At 39.9% G+C, this 22367-nt stretch overlaps 1 protein-coding gene across 3 annotated transcripts in view; it reads left to right on the forward strand.

The window, feature by feature from the left end:
* Positions 1-22367, forward strand: part of DMD (dystrophin) — a 1674912-nt gene that overhangs the window by 1355000 nt on the left and 297545 nt on the right. For all 3 annotated transcript variants that reach the window (XM_088028834.1, XM_088028835.1, XM_088028836.1), the window contains one exon: positions 12269-12415. In XM_088028834.1, the coding sequence (XP_087884960.1) occupies positions 12269-12415 (147 nt within the window). The remainder of the gene's footprint in view (positions 1-12268; positions 12416-22367) is intronic.

Raw genomic sequence — 22367 nt, forward strand, 5'->3', positions numbered from 1 at the left:
TCTCTCTCCCCCTCTCTAAAATAAAATGAAATTTTTAATAATAATAACAATAATAATAGCCACTAATGTATCTGGAGGGACAACGTGGCTTGCAAGTAAATACATAAGACTTTCCTTTTAGCCTAGGGATATAATGAAATGAAGATAAACCATTACAAAAAATTTAACAATCTAATTTTTAGACATGCTGTTGCATCGATTTTAATGAAGAAAATACATTTTATGTTCATTTCGTATCTTACTCTTTTGTTGTTGTATTTGTAGGAAAGAAAGGTATTTTGGAAAGACTAAATCCATTTATTAAACTCAGGAGCTACAATAATCTGAAAAGAAAAGTAGATACAGAAGGGCATTTTACAGTCCTTTTCAGCCCTCTTCCACTTAATTATTTTTATCTCAGCTCTTCGAAAATTTATATTCATCTCTGGCTCAGTTCTGTTTTCATATTTCTAAGTTGATAACAATATGTTGCATGGAAAATCAATTCGGCAAAAATTCATTTTGTTTCAATAGTGAGTACCTTCCCCATGGAAGTAAAATTAAATAATTGTGCCCAGTATAAAGCAAACTAGGTATAGCATACCGCACAGGTAACTTCACAACCCTAGATTCCTAGATTAATTATTATTCATGCACGCCGAGGTAGCTTAATTTGTCTTAACAGAAAAAAAGTATCTCTCGGGAGCTACTACATACAAGACCGTACCATACTTTGTCCTGCATTTGCTTGGTCCAAAATGTGACATTTGGTAGCTATGGGTACGTTTTGACTTGGGATTTGTTTCTTTATAAGCCTTGTATAATAACAATCATCATTTAAATAAAATCATAACCATTAGAGTTAGGCTGCACAGTTATAGGAACGTGGTCTCTTTTGTGCACTGCCATTTCCCTGGTGCTTAAACATTCCCTGGCATAAATAGGTGCTCGATAATATTTTTTGGAGTGAGTGAATAAATAAATGTGCACAAAAGCACAGGACAAAATGGTCTCTTTCAGACACATAAGGCCTGTACAAATTATTTTACAGATGATTCACTCCCATTTGCCACCATTCTAATTTGAGCCATTGTTACTTCTCGCGGGAATCTACAGGCACTCATTTTCACTCTTTTCTCCTTTCTTAAATGACCGCAGGCTTACACTGGTCTACCTGAGATTTTCTAGATGAACGTGCCACGCCCCGAAAGAGCATGACCTTACTGTGATTCCCCACTTTATCTACTCAGGGAGTTGCTCCTGACCTGCCTCAGTCTCTTCTGTGTGACACAACTTCTCATAGCATGATTACGACTGTTCTTTCCATAACCCACGGAATGCGTATCTCTGGCCATGAATGTGAGTCTGGCAGGAGGCCCGTTTTCGCAGTGCGTAGTACACATATACATAGTATATGTATATGCATACTACATAGTGGATATAACCTAAGTGGTTTCGACTGAGTAGTCATAAAATCTAACTAAAAGAGTTGCTGAGAATATGCCAATCCCCCTTTGCAGAAGCCTTCATTATCTGCCCTGCAAAGGCCGCTCGTTCATACCCACCACAACACTGCTCCAAGAAAACACCCACGAGGGGCGCCTGGGCCACTCAGTCAGTAGAGTGTTGGACTTTTGATTTTGGCTCAGGTCATGATCTCAAGGTCATGGGATCAAGCCCCAGCCAGGCTCCACGCTGAGCTGAGTACAGAGTCTGCTTGAGATTCTCTCTATCCCTCTGCTCCTTCCCCCACTTCCGAGTGCGCTCTCTCTGCTCGCTCTCAAATAAATAAATAAAATCTTTAAAAAAAAAAAAAGAAAGAAAACACCCACGATTTAGTTTTCCACAACTTCCCTGTACTTCATGCTTCACCTTATTAAAGACTATTTGTCCTTCCCCAAATACATTAAGCTTTCCTACTTCTTACCCTTCGTTCAGTCTCTAAATAAGTATCTTTTCTCCTCTTACCATGCTTCCTCTTCCTTTATCAGTTTAACGTCTAGTTCAAGGAGACCTTACAAAGGGACATGATAGAGGAAGGAAGGAAGACAGGACTCCTCCCGCTCTGCCCCAGAGGAGTATTCGAAGTTAGCTCCAGTGCTGCAGCTGCCCGAAAAAGGATCTAAGTCTGTGGCTCTCAGGGATGAGCCTTACTACCCTCTGCTTTGCAGAGTCTCCCTGAACCAGACCAAATAAGACCTTGTGTGACTTGGTATTCCCCATGTTGCCTGACGCAGTGCTTAACTGGTTGTAGGTGGAGTAAAAGAAGGAGAAATAGAGCCAAACTTCTCATTCATCTTTGCAACAGTCCTGAGGTGGCCATGTTCCTATCCCCATTCTACACTAGAGGAAATGCATGCAAATAGTTGTAAATGAATTTTTTCTCTAGTAGAAAACCCCAAACATGAGAGAGGAGAGAGAGAAAGACAGAGTGAGACACAGATCATCCCTCATCTCAACCCCAACATCTATAAAGTAAATGTTGAGCAAAGTAGACAAAGGTATCTCTGTCTTTGAAGAGATAGCCTTCTATGCCAAGGCTCACCAATTTAGCAGTAGAGCCCGGGTTGGGTTTCAGCCCCCTTGGTCCGCTTGGGCCGAACACTCTACAACTGCACATGGAAACCCTGGGTTGGAGCTTTGTATCTTTTCCTATATAAATATTCTTAACGTTTTTATTCAGCCTTGCCACAGTGCCCTCCGGAAGACTATGCCAAGGTGTATCACCATCAGCAGAACATATTTTCCTTAAATAGATTACTTCTCCTTTTTTCCCGCTTGCTCCATTTCTTTGAAAACTCTCTGGTGGGCACCCAAAACGAGAATATTATGTTCTTGCTCAGAGGCTTAGAGGTATGTCAGAAATGAGCACAACCCTCCAACATAAAATAAATCGAGTAACAGATCTAAGGAATTCGGTTATGGAAGCTGAAGGAAATAAGCTGGCTTCTTTTTTTTTAAGATTTTTTTTATTTATTTGACAGAGAGAGAGCACAAGCAGAGGGTGAGGCAGAGGGAGAGGGAGAAGCAGACTCCCCACCGAGCAGGGAGCCCGAAGTGGGGCTCGATCCCAGGACCCTGGAATGAGCCACCCAGGCACCTCTAAGCTGGCTTCTTTCATTTAGGAATTTGGTGTCAGACTTTTATAGGAAACTGTGGTGGTAAAGTAAATTGAGAATAGCTGTTGGTCTGAAGTATTAGTAATTAATGCAAAAAGGCCTAATTCTCTTGACTATTTATTCTTTAGTAAAATTGTATTGAGGGATTATCATGTGCTGGATCCAGGCGTACCCTGGTGAAAAAAGTAATATCGAATTGCCTTAATGAAGATTATTAGAGTCTTGGGATGGGATAGATGATGAATTAATAAATAGGCAAATGTATATGCACTTTGAAATTGCCAACTGGGCCAAGAAGGAAGGGTGCTAAGAGGGAGAGATAGAGGGAGAGCTCTCTAAACAGGAAAACCAGGGATGGGCTCATTTTCACGGTCCCATTCAGTGAGATCTGAGGTACATGAATGAAAGCCAGCCAGGCAGAGAGTACAGATGTAAAAGTCCAGGCTGAGGGAATAGCATACACGAAGGGTCTAAGCCAAGAATAAGTTTGGTGAGCTCTAGGAACACAGCATTTTCCAAGTTCTTGTTAAAAATGCCTACATCTCAAGCCCACCCTGGACCTACAGAATCAAAAACGCTGGGGACAAGGGACGCCCAGGTGGCTCAGTTGGTGGGATGTCCGATTCTTGGTTTCAGCTCAGGTCATGATCTCAGGGTCATGAGATCGAGCCCTGCATTGGGCTCTGAACTCAGCTCAGCGTCTGCTTCAGATTCTCTCTCCCTCTCTCTCTCCGTTTCTCCCCCCGCTTGCATTCTCTCTCTCTCTTTCTCAAATAAATAAATAAGTAAATAATCTTTAAGCAAACAAACAAATAAATAAAACACTAGGGACAGGAGCTTGTAGGCTCTGCATTAACAAATGCTCCACAGTGACGATGGCGCACGCTCTTAGTGAGAATCCCTGCCTTATGGGGAGTTTTGAGCCTTGTAGGGAAAGGTGAGAGCAAGACAGGGGCAGCAGCAGTAGTAAATGTGGACCCAGACCGTGAACATTTTAGACTGTCAGATCCATTTGCAAATCCAAAAACCTGTTAGTTGTAAAACCTAAGCTGTCTAAAATAACTCCTGAATTTGAATATCAATGTCCTTGTGGTTGATATTTTTAATGGCTTATGGATTATTACTTATTTTTAAATGAGTAAACAGATTTCGTTAACTGACATGTCACTTGATGTTTTGTCACATATAATTAAAATTTCTCAGATAGAAAATATTGGCATTTCTTCTGTTTCCTTAGCAGCCTAAAAACATGGCTTGCTTAAATGATTTATTTATACTCATTAGAGACCTTTTTATTTTTAATTGTGCATATTTTGCATTTAGCCTCTGCAGAACACAGGTGAACTACCTTCTTATTTCTTTTAACTGTGTCATGCGAAAGCTATGGAAAACTGGAAATGTTTTTGTTTTTGGTTTTTTGGTTTGTTTGCTTCTTTTTTTCTGTGAAGAGAAAATAATTAGCAGTCACAGTTAGGATTACAGAAATAAGTTTCCGAGGAAATTAGTCACTAGATGTGCACAACGTGTTCTTGTAAGTAGAAACCTGTCCTTTGTGATCAATTCTGTCTTGTTTCTCATTTCTAATTTATATCTGTGAAGGCAAAATGAACAACATGCATAAAAAAGAAGATAGGCATTATTAGTGTGGTAGAGCTGTAATTCAGCTCTGACTCTCAGAACCTTGAGTTTATGAGCTTCATAGTGGAGCCATGTCCAAAAAGATGAAGAATGACGATGGATGCAAATGAGAAAATGTTAAAAAAGAATTTATGCTTTTGTGTTCAGGTGTGCATTCTTTTTCAAGAAAATGAAGAGAAACTAGAGATCCTTTTTTCATAAAAATATGGGGATTCTTTATGGGGATAACACAGCAGTTGCTCTTCTTTGAGTGCCACAAATTTGGAACTGTGGTGACTCTGAGGACAAACCGTAGCTAAAATATAATTACTGATAATTGTTTGGGAAATGAAAGCCCCAAATTTCTTCATGCCTACAAACTTCATATTGTTTTCCTAAAATCTGGGTGCCTTTTTTTTTTTTTTAATTTAACCTCCCTCTAAGTCATCCTGATTATGCTACCTCTAGGTCATTAGTTCTGAGTTTGTTTCATTATTTATGTCCTTATTCTGTTTGCTGGTCAAAAGTGGCCATGCCCAACTATGAAAACGTACAAGAATGGCCCTGAAAGCTGAACGCAGGGAAGACAATGAAAAGAAACAGCATAATATTTTGCCTTCAGGCTACCACAATAGGAACCGATGCTGGAATGGAATGCGGCCGCATCTCTAGTAAAAAACAGTACATGTTTCAATGGCGTAATTTATTGTCAAGAATGTCTATCAGAGGCAAAAGTGGTATGAAAGGCAGAGGGATATACGTCATCAGTCTGCAGACTACCCCTTCTGTCTCAGCTCCATCCACTTCCTCAGCATTTGGCAGAGATCACGGAGTTAATATTACAGAAATGGTGGCCGGTCTCCATTTTGTTGGAGATCTATGGGAGATCCTCATAATGTTAGTAATGAGAATTCACCTAAGAAGTCTCTTGCAAAAAACAAGTGTCTGACCTCTGAAATCCAAGGGTAAAGGAAATTGAGGAACTGGATGAAGTTTGTCTATGTAGTAGATGCTGTAGGCACCCCAGCCAGATCCCTTCACAAAGCTGGTGCACTCATCCCCCAGCAGCTCTGAGGGTTGGCTGCTAAAAGATTCATAGTAGCACCCTTTTCCAGAAAACCTCCCTCAGGCAAAAGGAAGCCGCCTTGCCTGGGAAATAACACCACCCCTTTTCCCCTCAGACAGCCTCAGACAGCCAGGGGGCAGCTAGTGGCCAAACACCGACTGACATTGGGGCAGAAAAGGACAACCCCTTTGTCTCAAGATGGAACCAACTGTGGTATAATTTGTGCTCCAGAGCTCCCCATGGGATCAAGCTGATGTCGGGCTCCATCTGAGACCACATCCTTACTTAGCTTTTCTGTCCTGTCCGCCTGCCTCTCTTACTTCAGATCGCTCAGACTCTGCTTCCCCAAAACCCAGCCTAAGTCAGTAGGTATCTGAGACAAATGCTGAACCTCCACCCTGGGCACCACATCAGGCAGTGAACCAACCAGAATAAAGAGCCAAGAATTACAGTTAACAATGGACATCTCCAAGCCTGATGCATTTCATGAAAGGCTTGCCTACATCTTATCTTGTGTTTCTCTGTTATTGGTCCAATGACATTTGAGTAGCTCATGTGCCCCAAGTATTTTAGAAGTTCCAATAGGCCTCTGATCCTCTGGGCAAAGCAGCATATGGTCCTTGACTCTCTTGGCCCCAGTGGCGGGCACTCACTCCCCTCAAGATAATGTAGCCATCCAGAAATGCAGAAGCTGCAAAACACAGCTGGGCTGTACCTGCCCCCAGTTCTTGGGTAACTGGGTTCTATGAGGTCTTCCCTGAGCCTCACATAGGAGTTCTAATAACGCTACGCAAGCCCTGTATTTGCAGGACATGATATCCATTTCCTCCCCCTCACCTTCGTACTACTGATGCTGCGTGAAAAATCCTGGGACTTTTCCTAGTGCCTTCTCTTTGTAGACAGTTTTCCAGGGGTTTTGGTTCTCAAACATTTGTTCAATAAGGTTTCATTGTAGAGAGACATGCAATTAGTCACTATTTCATCTTTTAAGTAGTATTTGTGATGTAAATTTCTCCACACAGTGTATATAGCCTTAGAATGGCCTTTCATCATCAGACCCGACTCATTTTGAATTTCTAGTATGAGACATGGGACTTCTCTGAATTAGTAGGTTAAGATTTCAGAGAAGAATGTTTAATGTCCCCAAGAAGGGAGGTTTTTCAGATTATCGGTACCCCATTAATATATAAATAAAACACTTTATATGTGTGTGCGTGTGATATGTATCATGTCACACAATTTATAAATAAGCTCCTAGGTGGCATTGCTAATTCACGCATCCCAGAGCCGCTTCCCCTCCTTGCCTGCTTGTGCAACTGCTCCTACTGTGGCCTTCCTTGGATTGTCCTGGACCTCCACCACTGGCTCCCCTACTTTCTCTCCATCTACAAGCCTCATCTTGCTTCACTTCCCTCCTAATCCAGTTTAGATTCCATCGTGTTTTTCAGTGACATTCCAGCTAAAATTTAAACTGTCTTGTCCCTGACAGAGACACCTGACATGACCCCAAACCTGGATCAAATGCTTTCTCCATGCTTGCAAAGAACACTGTTGGAGAAGGAGAAAATGGGGTGGGCAGGTTCAAGATTTCAAAAAAAAAAAAAAAAAAATGTCAGTCCTCGGCCTCCAATGGGCCCTTGACACCATCTAGCAACCTCGCTAGTTTCTGAGGTCAACCTCTGTCACAGTCTCTGTCACACCTAATTCAAATGTTCCCACTTACCCTGAATTCATGTTTTCATCCAACGAATATTTGTTGAACACCGATTTTATGCCCAGTCTGTTGCTTCATACTTCATAGAGGAATCAGAGGCCCTCAAAGTACAAGTCCCTTGACTTATTTTTTTCCAGTCCTTTAAAGTGACCTTCTGTACCCAGCAGCATAGTCCCTTAACTATGAAGCCAAAGCTTCTCCATCCAAAACAATGTTCCCTTGTTAATAGATCATTCCTTTCTTTTGTTGCAATGTGGTTGATGACTAAAATCCTAAATCTATATTTGAACAAATCTTTAACTACATAAGGATAAGCAACAATCTGACAACCAATTTAATTTCATAAAAAGAAGAAAAACTTGACATATCAGACTTATATATCATTCTAAATCAGTGCTTTTATATCTATAATCAGACAACATTTAATGAAGTGAAAATTCTGCTGGCATGAAACTAGTCATAATAAAATTAGACTTGGTTTGCTCTTTCATGGAGAACATATTCCAGATGTTTAAGTGATTCAAAGAAAACCCACAATATAATGGCTCCCTTCAATGTTTTCTTACTCACTGCTTCCAAACTAGAATAAAATCTAATGAAATTCTGGTCGTATTTAAATAGCACAGGATATTGTTCAGAGTTAACTGTACTTTTTTGACATTTTATACTTGGTGTTCAATAATGTAAACATATATTTATATGTGTAATATTAAAAGCTCTAATGTTGGAAAGATAGTCAAACACAATGTGACATCCAGTTAAATGACACAGGACCCGTATTGAGTCTTTACATGGCATGGTGTCTTGCGATTCGGTGTTTAGGGAGCCATACTTCTTACTCGGTACACTTCTAGGCATTGATAGTCTACAACAGCAGTGAGCCATCCTCAGGGGGTATGGGGCCGCCACAGGAACCTAGGCCAGATGCCAAAGTGGAGACTGACTCGGACACTCTCCCACCTCCTTTTTCTCTTCCTCTCTTCTATCTCCACTTAACCTTCTTTCGTCTGTTCTCATGGGCTTAGTGCCCTCATGATGATGTCTAGCTGGCCAAAGTTCTTCGTTCTGCTCAGTCCCATCATGATATCACCCAGCATGAAACTTCCCACCAAATGATCACTTTACCAACTGACCTTCTCCCCGCCCCCATCAAAGCTTCCTTTGATCCTAACAGAAATGTAATCCGGATTAAACTAAACATATGCCTTCCGCCCCCCCCCCTTAGTTAATGATGATACTAGTAGTGGTAGCAGTGGTAGTCAAGGAGTGGTAGTAAAATTTATCATAGATTTCTTCTATTCCAGCTCAGAACCTAGAGTTCAGCAGTTAATTGAAAAAGTTAATTCAATCATAAAAATTAAGGGGATCATAAAAAAGTATGTCTTAAACATTTTATTGGATCTTAGTCAACCAGGATTTTAATGTTGTGTGAAGATTTCTTCTTTAAGTGTAGATTCACTGATTAGACTTCTCCATAAATCACACTGATGATGAAGACTTCGTGATTTCCAGTTCCAGTTTCTTTCATGTAGACAGAACCCATCAGGAAACATGAAAGTCATTCTGAATACAGAACCCTTCTAAATTTTTCAGATTATTTTCCTAATCTTTTACAGTTGCCCTGTCTACACCCAACTCAACAATATTTACTTCTCTTGTTCTTTTTAAAGCACATTTCTAGAGGGTTTAATCTGGTTTTCATAGAAATAATAGCTTATTTTTCTCTTAGACTTAAATTTCTTTGGTTTGTGAAATCTTTAATTAAATTATGTAATTGCAATACTAACTGGCAAAAACAGGTTTGAGACCATACCACAACTGACCACTCAATTAATGAGAGCTGAAGGCCATGCATCCTGGCAGATAGCTCTAACATTTTATTTAGAGGCTATGAAAGGCCCCAGTCACTGTGTTTCACAGAGGCATGAAGACTGGCTAATCTGGTGAGTCTTAAGTAAAGACTAGTTAAGAGAACGTCTACTGTAATTGCTAGATGCGGGGGTGGGGGGGGGAGGGAGGCGGAGGGGAACAGAAGCCACAGGATTCCATGATGGTGGGGAGAGAGGAGGAGAAGGAGAGTGAGTGTTCTGGTTAATGATGTGTACTGGACCCTAATTTTTTTAAAATATTTTATTTATTTATTTGAGAGAGAGCACAAGAGGGGGGAGGGTCAGAGGGAGAAGCAGACTCCCTGATGAGCAGGGAGCCCGATGCGGGACTCAATCCTGGGACTCCAGGATCATGACCTGAGCCAAAGGCAGTCGTCCAACCAACTGAGCCACCCAGGCACCCTGGACCCTAATTTTTAATCACCTTCATCTTCCAAAACACCAATGGAGGATTAAAATCTGTGTCCAGGACTTTGCAGGGAGGAAGTGAAAATCCAAATATTCCAATAAAAGGCGTTTGAACACATACATGATGTAGTCCAAAGGGAGCTGAAACCTGCATGTGACTGAGCCAGATACTCAATGGCTAAGAGGCACGCTGTTGAAGACTGATGATTAACAGACGGGGTTAGCCTGCAGTTTTGTCAGACTCTGCCTGGCTGCCGCACCATCTCTGCAATGCTTTCCTGTTTCTAGTTCCTACTCATATGATATTTATTTATGGTGTGTAGAAACAGATGTTATTATCCGGAAGAGAATGCCTCCATTTTGTGATGATTGCCCTTGTCCAGTTTTCTCCATTGACATTTAGGAAATCTGTTTTCTAGGGGCACCTGGATGGCTCAGTCAGTTAAGCCACCAACTCTTGATTTTGGCTCAGGTCATGATCTCGGGGGTCGTGGGATGGAGCCCCGCACAGGGCTCTTCCCTCAGCAGGGAGTCAGCTTCAGGATCCCCCACCACCACCACGCACCTTAGCGCACGCACGCACACATGCTGTCTCTCAAATAAATGAATAAATCTTTAAAATAAATCTGTTTTCTAACCTTTTATTACACAAAACAAAGTGATTATGGATCATTTCCTTTTGGAGATATGAATTTACATCAATGAATTTTACCTCCTTTCATGAGATCCTTTTAATCTCTATATTTATTTATAAGGCAAGGGAATAATAATATTTACTATCAATCCCTATAAAAACTTTCTCAGACTGATTCCTATGACATTCCACTGACATGAAGTTGAATAAAGATGAATACATCAGATAGGATTTTTTTGCATGTCTGTGGTCAGATAGAAAGATTTCTTCTGGTTTCCTTTATTTTTATTTTTTATTAATATATAATTCACAAATGATAAAATTCACCCTTCAGGGGCACCCAGCTGGCTCAGTTGGTGGAGCCTGTGACTCTTGACTTCGGAGTCATGAGGTGGGCCCCATGTTGGGTGTACAGTTTACTTAATAAAAATTTTTTTAAAATTCATTCTTTTGAAGTGTGCAATTCAGTGGTGTTTAGTATATTCATAAGGTTGTGCTACCATCACCACTGTCTCATTCCAGAACACTTCCATCACTCCCAAAAGACGGCCATGATTCTTTAATATAATATTCTTACTGCCCGTTTTTAAAAAACATTAAGTTCTATAGAGTGATTATCACAATGTCTTATATTACCTAAGAACTATATGAGTCTTATATTCCATACAATACCACATTTTAGTGGTGAGATATTCAGGTTGATTTGACAGGACTAATGCCATTCTTATTTAGAATGTACATACTGGCTCCTTTCCTTTCGAGTGGGAGGGAATTGGAGGGTTATAGATGAAGTCGGTGTAAACGGTGGTTTTATCAACATAGTGAACCAGAGAAATAACACCTACCCAGATCAAGCAAGTCAAAGCAGTGCATATACCCAAGCAAGTGATGTTGTCCTTGTGCAAAGACATTACATTACACAAACTGTTCTCCTAAGTGAGGGAATTTGTCCCTTAGAAATTGCTCATTGGAACATTTGGACATCATGCATCATGTTAAAGATCCATAAATGTCATCTCAATAGGGTAAATATGATGCATGGTAATATCCTCCCCATATCTGCATAGGGTTCTTCTGCTCACCAGATTGTCGTGATGCATTGCATCGGAGAATCCCATTCTAGTGCTTCAGAGACAGCCGAGAAGCCCCATGGGAGCCTTCCTAAGTCATTGCTACAAGGACTAAATTACCAGGAGACCAGGAAGTCATTCTTAGGGCTTGACAAAATACCCTAATCTCTAAATGAATCTATTTATTATGCAGTTGGTGTAAAGTATGAATGTAATATTTCATGATTGAGTATATCTTTTTATTGTAAAAAAAAAGGGGGGATCCATTTGTGGTTGTAAGATGAGTAGAATTTAGAATCTAGCAGTGTATTTTTTCTGTTACTTTGCCAATCCAGAATTACTTTGGAAAGGTATATGATATAATAGCTAAGAATATGTACTCTGGAGGCAAGCAACCCTGGGTATGTATCCCAGGTTCCTCAATTTTGACCCATTGAACCTTTGGCAAGATATAACCTCTGCAAGTTGTTTTCTCACATGTAAAATAAGAATTCTCCAACTACCAATCTCATAGGGTTATTTTGTAGGAATAAAATTATTAGTATGTGGACAGAGCTCATCACAGGATTAGGCACCTAAGAAATGCTCTGTAAATATTAGTTATTATTATTCACCCATTCACAAATGTTCGTGGTTACAATGTCACTGTAATAGAGCAAACGTCACTAACACTGCACCCCAAAGAGAACAAGATATCTTGTACTTCCCATGTGTCTGTTTCTTTGTTTTAAATGTTCTCATTTTCCAACTCACCCTTGATTATTTCACACAGGTGCTTCGAGGAGAAATTACACCTCTGAAAGAGAATGTCAGCTACGTCAATGACCTTGCTCGCCAACTCACTACATTGGGCATTCAGCTGTCACCATATAACCTCAACATTCTGGAAGACCTGAACACCAGATGGAAGCTTCTGCAGGTAGGCACATTATGAGCATTGCAGTTCCTTGTTACAACAAGAGAATATATGGATAAAGCTTGTTTGTAAGGAACAAGAAAATTAGTTTCTTCATGTGATGTTCTGGATAATATTTCATGAATATAGGGTATTTTATATTATTTAGTAAGTTCCTATATAAATGTTTTCAAACCTATTAGTAATAATTTTTGTAAATAGCTTAAAGTTAGACTTTCCTATATCTTGCAATAAATATGGAAAATTGTGCTGAATCATGATGGAAGGACTTATTTACTCTCATACAATTACTTTGTACTATTATTGCTTGGATTCTTTCAACATCTTTACCTCTGGAATCCTAATTTAAACAACAGTCAATGGTAAGACATATTCTAAAATCTTTCTAAAAAGAACATCCTGGGCACCTGGGTGGCTCGTCGGTTAAGTGTCTGCCTTCGGCTCAGGTCATAATCCCAGGGTCCTGGGATCGAGCCCCAAGTTGGTCTTCCTGCTCAGCGGGCAGTCGGCTTCTCCCTCTGCCACTGCCCCCACTCATGCTCACTCGCTCACTCTCTCTCTCGCTCACTGTCTCTCAAAAATAAATAAATAAATAATCTTTTTAAAAAATAATAAAAAATAAAAAGAACATCCTATCACAAACCGAGGTTTTTCATAGCTTTGCATAATAAATATAGAGACCAGAAGCATGCTCAAGGTCACACTAGCTGTGGGACCTTGGGCAAGTTATTTAACCCTTCTGTGCTTCGGTCTTTTATCTGAAGAAAATGTGAATATTAAATGTTTCTAAAATACCAGTCTATTATTAGGAGAAGTGAGTCAAAAGATGTGGAAAGTGCTTAGAACAGTACTAGTTGCATAGTAAATGTTGTATAAATTCTAGCTCTTGGTGTTATTGCAGTTATAATGGTCATTATTATAGCATACAAGTTTTGGAATCAAACTTACTGAATGACCTTGAAGTCACTCATCCTCTCTGTCAGTTCTCTCATCTCTAACATGCTTGCTGTAATAGTAAAGAAATTAATTCATGTAGAGTTGTTAGTACAGTACCTGGCTCATAATAAGAACTCAGAAAAGGTAATGTGTCTCTATGTTCCCCACATGAGGGACACTGTGTAAATACCCCAAAACCTCCAAACTGCTTTTACCGTAGAATTAGAGAATTGTTTTGTCTCCCTCTCCAGTTTCATAGGATGCAGACAGTATGCTTCTGAGGACAGAGAGGAAACTGAGTTTAAAAATATTTGTTTTCAATGTTTTAATAGGAAAAAAATGATAAAGCAGATAACTTTTTGTATTGGCAGTCCATTTAGGGGTGTGATTGAAAGTCCTGTTGAAGAATTGCTAGATCTTTAATAAAAACAAGTTCCAAATTCAAGACCTCTTGAGATCTCCTATAATTTAATTCTTGTTGTGATGGATAGTTTTGAAATATCTGTATGATAGACTGGTATAAGTGGCATTGACTAAAGCAAGGCAATATAGTTAAGCAATTAAATGCCTTTCTATGTCTATTCGTTTCATAGTGGCTAAGTACTATTAAAATCTTATCAGCTTCATCCTTAGTATGTTTTTCACTTTAAGGAAAGTAATAAATGCCCAAGGAAAAGCAGTGGCCACATTTGTTCTCTTCAAGCACTCTTGAACTGTATCTTAAAATTTCTTTTAAAGAACCAAATGCTGGGTGCCTGGGTAGCTCAGTCGGGTAAGCGTCTGCCTTCAGCTCAGGTCATGATCCCGGGGTCCTGGGATGGAGCCCCACATCAGGCTCCGTGCTCAGCGGGGAGCCTGATTCTCCCTCTGCTGCTGCTCCCCCTGCTTGTGCTCTCTTTCTCTCCCTCTCTGTCAAATAAATACATAAAATCTTTAAAAAAAAAAATGCTGCATTTGTTTTCTGAACGTGGTATGAGATTTGTGACCATGGCACATAAGCTTACAAGATGAGGTCAAAAGATTATGACTGATAAGGAAAGTTTCTAAAGATCAGTGCTAGATGAGCCATTATAGTCGCACTCTTTATTTAGATGTAAAGTATGAGAAAATATTAATAGCTTAAGTTTTGCTCATTCCTTAAAATGAATAAGGACTTGGTTATAAATATAGGGAAGTACATGGAAGGAGCTGATGTAGTAAAAAGAGGACTGGAGTGAATAATATTAGCCCTGACTTCAAACTGAAGCTCATTCTTTGACCGTGTTATCTTGAAGAAGGCTTTATCCTCCCTCAGCTTTAATTCCCTCATTTATAAAATGAAGCAATCCATTTGGTCTCAGGTCACAGCCAGCTCAATCCTATGATTCTGTATCTGGATATCTTGGCGGGGGGGTGGGGGAGAGATGCATATGACAAAATTTAGTTTAGAATCAATACAGTGGCTTCCTCTCTTCATGTTACAGACATGGCTCGTGGGGATTGTGTTTCTCCTTCTTTCATTTTGACTTTCAAACCCCTCATCCCAAGCCCACATATACATGGCTTTCTCGTACTAAACAGCTCGATGAGTTCATGGTACATGCTCTTGTTGTGGCAAATTTCACATGTTGCTATTTTTGAACATGACCTTAAGGATATGCTTGAAAAGTGTTTTCAGCAGAGAGCTGATAAATCCAAGGTTTGGGGTTGCACATAACTGAGTCAAGTGGATTCCATTTGTTTCCTATGACCATAATTGTAACCACTCTGCCATATTATAAATGGTAGTCCTTGTTCAGAAAGTGAACAATGCCAAGAAATGAGATTCACATCAAATAACTTCATCCCCTTGGCAGAGCAAGTCATATGTCCTGTCAACAACATTTTACCATTAGAAGAATGTATCTGACTAAAGAGTCACCCAACTTCTGTGAAGGGAAGCTGGAGCCCATCACAGTGCTATGTCAGTTAGGACATCATGATACAAAATTAGTACAAATTCATCTCTGCTTCTCTGTCTACTAAGACAGAGAAAAATTAAGAAATAGAGAGTTGGAGTAACGGGAAGGCACATATACACCTAAGAAAAAACCTCTGAAATTGGGGCAAAATAGTGTAATAGAAGAAGGAGAGTTACATAGTACCAGGCTATATCTACTTGATACCAGAATATCCGGGGTTTAATTAGACAATCCATGAATTTTTATCTTTTTTTTTCAAAGATTTTATTTATTTATTTGAGAGAGAGAGAATGAGAGATAGAGAGCACATGAGAGGGGGGAGGGTCAGAGGGAGAAGCAGACTCCCTGCTGAGCAGGGAGCCCGATGCGGGACTCGATCCCGGGACTCCAGGATCATGACCTGAGCCGAAGGCAGTCGCTTAACCAACTGAGCCACCCAGGCGCCCCTCCATGAATTTTTATCTTAAAAGAAAGCCATGCTGGTTTTTTTTAGCTGTGTGCAATATCAGTCAAAATGATAGAAACAGATAAACCATGTATATTTGACATCAACAGCCAAGGAAGACACAATCACGATTAATCTGTACATAGAAACAGTGTCTAGAGAGCTCCGAATTTATTTGGGATGCACTAATAGAAGTTTAGAGACATTGGTTTCCCTGTTGGAAACTCTGTAGGAATAAAATCCTCTTTTCTTCCTCAGAGTGGACTCACGGGTTGGGATGTTTGTCCTAGACCATGTGACACTGTGTTTTAGGCAGAGGAAACCTATGCCCTTCCTCGTGAGGAGGAGTTTTCATGTGCATTCGCTTGTTTAATCCTCATAACATTAGGATGATGCCTCACTATTACCTATTATCACTAGTCCCTTTTACATGTAAGGAGACTGAGACGTAGAATATGACACAGTCCCAGTCACAGTCAAGGTGTGAATCCTCTCTTCGGAACTGCGACCCCCCCCCCCGGCCCTTTTATTTCCTCTTATCAAAGTCCTGTTTAGTTTGGACGTCACAAAGGCATACTTGAAAGCTAGTTTGGGCGACCTGGGTGTGAAATGCTTCGCTCTTTTCCTGCTTCTCCCCTTTTTTGAGTGACTCGGGGATATTAACTTTGAAATCTTTTTACAAACCAATGGATTAACGAGCCCAGTTCAGTGTACCCCTTAAAAATCCCACCTGTAGTTTGAAATATAAGATGTTAAAGCATTACATTCTTCATTGTCTTTAGAACACAGCAACCGTCCGAAAATCGACCAAAAGTGATTTTAATGAATTAGCTCTTAAAGCGGAAGCAATGCTAATATTTGACCCGGTACAAATGAGTATGAAAACCAAATGGGAAGAAAATTAAACTGATGATAAACTTTTCTAATGTTGAAGCAATGGGTACATGTTCAGTGACATAGTCATGCTCTTTATTCACCAAGCGCAAGTACTACAGAGAATATTCAACTCTAGGGAAGTACCGCTGGGGGATGTTCTAACCATTTCTCTGCATTACTAGTAAACCCGTGAAGAGCAACAGAAGCTGCAAATACACTTTAATATAAAGAGTACATGCTTTATTGACTGTGGGATGTCTGGAATGTAATCACTTGAAAAATATTGAATATGAAGACATTTCTAGGCATGATATTCTTTAAATATGTTTAAGGACAGTATCATGAATTATGTATGTTTTTAAAGGTTTCCTAAGATTCTCCCACAGTCATGCAGACAGTTACATTACTCCATCTTCACATCTGTGTTAACTTTCTGTCACAAGGATCTAGACCCTCATCTTCTGCACATCCCTGTGTACCTAGCAGAAAAGCCATAATCATCCTATCTGGTCCAAGGACATACTGACCAAAATCCCCTTTACTGCTTATGCCATCTTAGGAAAAATTTTATAGATGTGTTTTCTTTTAATACTTCTGTAATGGCTCACTCTTTCTCCATGTCATAAACAAAAAAATATGCTATCATGACACTAATACTATAAAAGTGGTACCTTTTTAGATCTCTGACTTACAAATTCTTCAGTAATTCCTGACCAGGAATTTGGTCTACATAATCAGACTAGTAAGACTGTGGAAGAACATGGGATCATATTTAGCTGGCCAACAAAAATATTTGCATGGCTTTGTTTTTTAAAAATTTAACAAGCATTTTAATTGAAAAATTAAGAATTCCAGCACAGCAGCTTACGATCTTTACTTTGGTGAGATAGGTTTCCAGAGCAGGCTTCTATCTGTACATGTGTGTGTTTGTCCTTGTCATCATTGAGCACAGGATTTGATCCTTTAAATATGTTGACTGATTTTGAACATTTTCTTCATACTCTTTTTTTATTTTTAAGGATACTGTACTAAGCATTTGGCATTATGGGGTCCCTTCTAGGCAGGGGGGTCTAAGTGAGCTGTGCCATCTGCTCTTACAAATAATGTGGACCTTTTACTAACTGAGGGTAAGGAGAGGATATCTGACTTCAGTCCCTTTGGTTGGCCAAGGGTTGCTTCTACCAATGTCTTCTTAGCATGTTCTTTTTTGCCTATTTCTTTAACAATACCTAAAATGATTCTGCCTGTGGTTAGACCACAGAACCCAGGAGAAAATGATGAGACTGAGGCCATTCTCAAAGGAAATGTGTTTTCCTCTATCAGTTTTTCTCAAATGGTCATAAGCATCAGAATCACCTAAAGACTTATTAAATCACTGGGCCCCACTTCCAGCGTTTCTGATTCAGTAGGTCTGGGCTGGGGTTGGACATTCCGCCTTTCCAACCAGCTCCCAAGTGAGGCTGGTGCTGCTGATCCAGGGACCACACTCTGAGAACCATTGTGCTACATTAAGTACTTGCCAGGTACAGACAACTTTAAAAGATTTTTAAAAGTGTCTTCTGTAAGATACTTCGAGAAGTTTACGGTCACACTGTGGAAAATAAGCCTAACACCATGCAGAAAATTCTGTGTTAGAGGAGTGTTACGGTGCTACAGCAACCTGGAAACCTAAGCCCTTAACTTGTCTTCCAGGCAGAAAGGGGAGGGTGAAGGGGAACTTCTTGTAGATTCCTTTTAGTAGAACTGAGATATGTTGTAAGTGTCATATACATATCAGGTTTCAAAGACTCAGCACCAAAAATAAAATATTTTTATACTGGTTACATGCTGAGGTGATGATATTTTTATGTATTTGGCTAAGTAAAAGATATCATTAGAATTAATTTCACCTGTTTTTTATGATTATTCATACTTGGGTATTTTTCTTGAAGATGAACAAAGTGAGCCTGTTGCTTCAAGTAAAACAACCGACACTGTTTCTTTTTACTTTTTTTAATGTGTCCACTAGAAAATTTAAAATGACATAATGCAGCTCGGATTATATTTCTATTGGATAGTACTGGTCAAGAACAAAAATCTAGCATAGATAAGATTCAGCTGCAGAGCTTGTTAAACCACCCTTACCACCACCACCACCCCCCGCCCCAAGATTTAGTAGGTATTGGGTGAAGCCTGCGATTCTGTCTTTCTATCGAGGTCCTGGGAGAAGCTGTTGAGATATAAGTAGTACTTCCATTGTGTAGGGATCCTCTAATTCTTGGAATGTTAATAAGGGATCCACGGGCTTGAAAAGATTGGACTCCACTAACCAAAAATATTGTAGTGCTGTGGGAAAAACTACCCTAACATGTTCTAAACTGTAAGTAAAAAGACTTCAACTACAATGCTGAGTTTGATGTGTCCCCTGGCAGGAGTTTCTTAAAAAAGCTGAAAGTGAAGGAAATGAGAAGAACAAAGAGGAAAGAATGTGTTTGTTTTAGAGAAGGTTAGGTCACAGAAGGATTTGTTGACATTAGGAATAGAATGACCCATGAAAAAAAGGACAATTAAGTTCTAAGAAAACGTCTTTTCAGTGAGGAGAGAACACTCATTTATGCTTAGCCTCGTCTCTGTTAAAAAAAATAAAAAGGAAGTGCACAAATCCCTTTAAAGATTTGAAGGAATGAGGAATGCGTGCATCTCAGAAGTCCAGGATAACTCAGGCCTTTAGAACACACTGAGGTCAACGCGTACTGTCAACCTTCTGGACATTTACCTCAGTCACTGTGGCTTCCAGTGTTTCTACAGCTAATGATACTTTTTTCAAGAAGAATGATACTGAAATTGCCTAGGGAACCTTGAAAGTAATGTGATGCAGAGGTTCCAGAGTCCGGCCTCCGCACTCCAAAGAATAGTCTAGTTTTCAAGGGCATTCTCTATTGCGAAAAAAAAAAAAAGAAAAAGAAAAAGGTCATTGCGATGTGTGGGACTAGAGGGAGAAAAGTGAATGATGTAGGAAGTGTGACCAAAAAAATTATACGGGGTACAAAATGAAGCCAGTGGAAGTCACAGAAATATTTATTGGTTGAAGAGAATGCAAGGCATATTAATTTTTCAGGGCTTTTATAAAGTGAAGCCAAACCTTCATGAAGTTATCTGATTGCTTGATCTTTGTGTACTCCTTAATTCCTGATTTGTTTGCATTGGGAGCTATTTTTGCTAGTTGTGAAGCTAGCTACTGTGGTAATCCATTTAACTATTTTGTGGTTTTAAAACACGTCACGCGTCCCTGTCAAATGTGTTTAAACAGCAGCTAAATTTATGGATGTCCGCATTTCTTTTACTTTCTTGGTGTCGCTCCCTCCTTTTCAGCAACACGCACGCAATCAAGAGTATTTAAAACTGCCATTATGCTCACGCTTTCCTGTCCCTTCTTTCTTCTTCTGCAGCTGACATTTGCCCTTCCCTCCGATTTTTCCCTGCTTTACTCTTGATTCAGTTAAGGGTCCTTGGCTCTGCAGCCAGACCTCCATCATCCGAGGCGAGCTGCCTCGGCTCCGCCCTTGCTTGGGGCACTTGTTTGCCCTGGCTGTCCGCCTCTTTGCCTTTCCCACTGCCCTTTGGCGTGTGACACTCCCCAGCAGCTGCTCACATTTCCCAGGCTACGTCACGCACAGCATTCAAAGGGCTGCTATTCCCACATTTCCACCCGAGGACTCCCCCTCTCCTCCTGCCCTGCGCATTCCTCTAGAAATAACCCCCTTTCAGACCATATGAAAGGCTGAATGTTAAAGCCTACTCCGCAAGTAACTCCCTAAGAAACTGGCTTATGAAATTCAGAAATGCTGAGTTTAAAGGTCAGTGCCACAGAGTGAATCCTAAATTACTGTAGTTTATCTTAGTGTTTCTTTATTTTTATCAGTTCTTTAAGGTCCTTAAAATAATTGTCATCCGGATGTAAGTTCTCGCCTCAATTAACATATTCATTAATTTCAAAGGTGGATATATAGATGAAAAATATAATAAATTAGAAATTGATGATTCTATTAGAAATACTCTTTCTACAACAGGGCCATACTTTATTTGGCCAACAATATAGATTTGAGAAGAATTGATTTTAGTGAGAATTATGCATTACTGAAATTACTAATGTGCACTTATGTGGCTCTTACTGCATGCCATTCACTTTTCTAAGCACTTTTACATGTACTAACACTTGTGAGTCTCGCAGTCACCCTAGGAAGTAGATTCTATTTTTATCCTCATTTTACAGACGAGGAAAATGAGGAACCATGAGGTTAGGCGGCCTGAGTTCATGTAGCTGGCGAGAGAGTCGAGATTTGAACCCACGCAATCTGGCTGGAGAATGTCAGAACTACCAACTATATAGTACCTCCTCTCTCGTGTCAGAGAGACTGACATGACAGTATTTCCTCTGCATTTACAATGCAGCCCTCTCAACAACAAACACAGCTTCCCCCTCACATTTATTAATTTGTCAGGAATCACCTACATCAAGAGTTTAGGAAATACAGATTTAAAGTAGGATGACTATATGAATCTCAGACCACAGTCTTGGGAATAGATTGTTTAACACAGAACCTGAATCACTCAGAGATTAAAAATGAGAATCTCTCGGGGTACCTGGGGGCTCAGTCGGTTGAGCATCCACCTCTTGATTTCAGCTCAGGTCATGATCTCAGGGTCATGGGATCGAGCCCCGTGTTGGGTTCCTCGCCCCCACGATTCTCTCTATCTCCCTCTCTCTCTCTGCCCCCCACCTCTCTGAGAGAGAGAGAAAATCTCTCATCTATAGTACCAGGAAGATTTAATCACCAAACTCTTCCTGAAGTGAGCAGAAATACTCCTTTATTAAATAAATATTTTCCATTCAATAAATATTTTTCTGCCATCTACCTTCTGCCAGATGCTGTGTTAGATAATAGGCATACAGTTGCGCAAAAACCAGATACTGTCTCTGCCCTCATGGCAATTACAGTTTCTTGGGAAGATACTCATTAATAAAGAAAAATGTCTCATATAATAATTACAAATAGTGGTAGGTGTCATGAGAGAAAAATGCAGAGCATATAGTGAAGACCTGTGTGGGGGGCGGGGGGTGTGTGTATGTGTTGCCGTGAGGGTGGGAGTTAGGGAAGGCTGATCAGGAAGGCTTCCCAGAGAAAGTGGCCTTTCAGCCAAAGCCTAAAGGATGAAGACAAGTTAACTAAGTGGCTTTTCTATTCATCTGTAGCTTTTATTTTAAATGGCCTGGAGCTTGTGACTAACTATAAACAGAGTAGTAAAATTCTACTGTGCAAATTTAATAACTAGGAATCATTTGAAGTAATGGACTGCAGAGTTAACATATAATTAAGTCACATTGGAAGATTTCTTATCACTCTGTATCACAGAGAGCATCCCGTTTGAATTCTTCACAGCACTTATGAAAATCTGTAGCTATGGGTGTTTGTTGACTTATTTAGTGAAAGTCCGTCTCCCGCACCTGAGGGGCAGCTCAATGCGGGCAGAGCCCTATAAACACCGTGTCTACTGAAACTTGGCAGTGTTTTTACATAGTAGGCATTCAATAAATATTCCTCGAATTGCTGAATGCATGAAATGAAGCAAAAATATTATTAAAAACTATAAAATAAATGGAAACTTATACCACAGGGTTAAAATTAGGAAATGAAACAGTCATTTCTGGATAAACAGTATTCATGCCTAGATCTGTGGATTCATAAAGTTAACCAATGCTTAAACAATTTTCCAAAGA

This window comes from Eumetopias jubatus, unplaced genomic scaffold, assembly GCF_037043125.1.
Source record: "Eumetopias jubatus isolate StellerSeaLion01/CBP00866 unplaced genomic scaffold, mEumJub1_p1.0 scaffold_11, whole genome shotgun sequence".
NCBI lineage: Eukaryota > Metazoa > Chordata > Mammalia > Carnivora > Otariidae > Eumetopias > Eumetopias jubatus.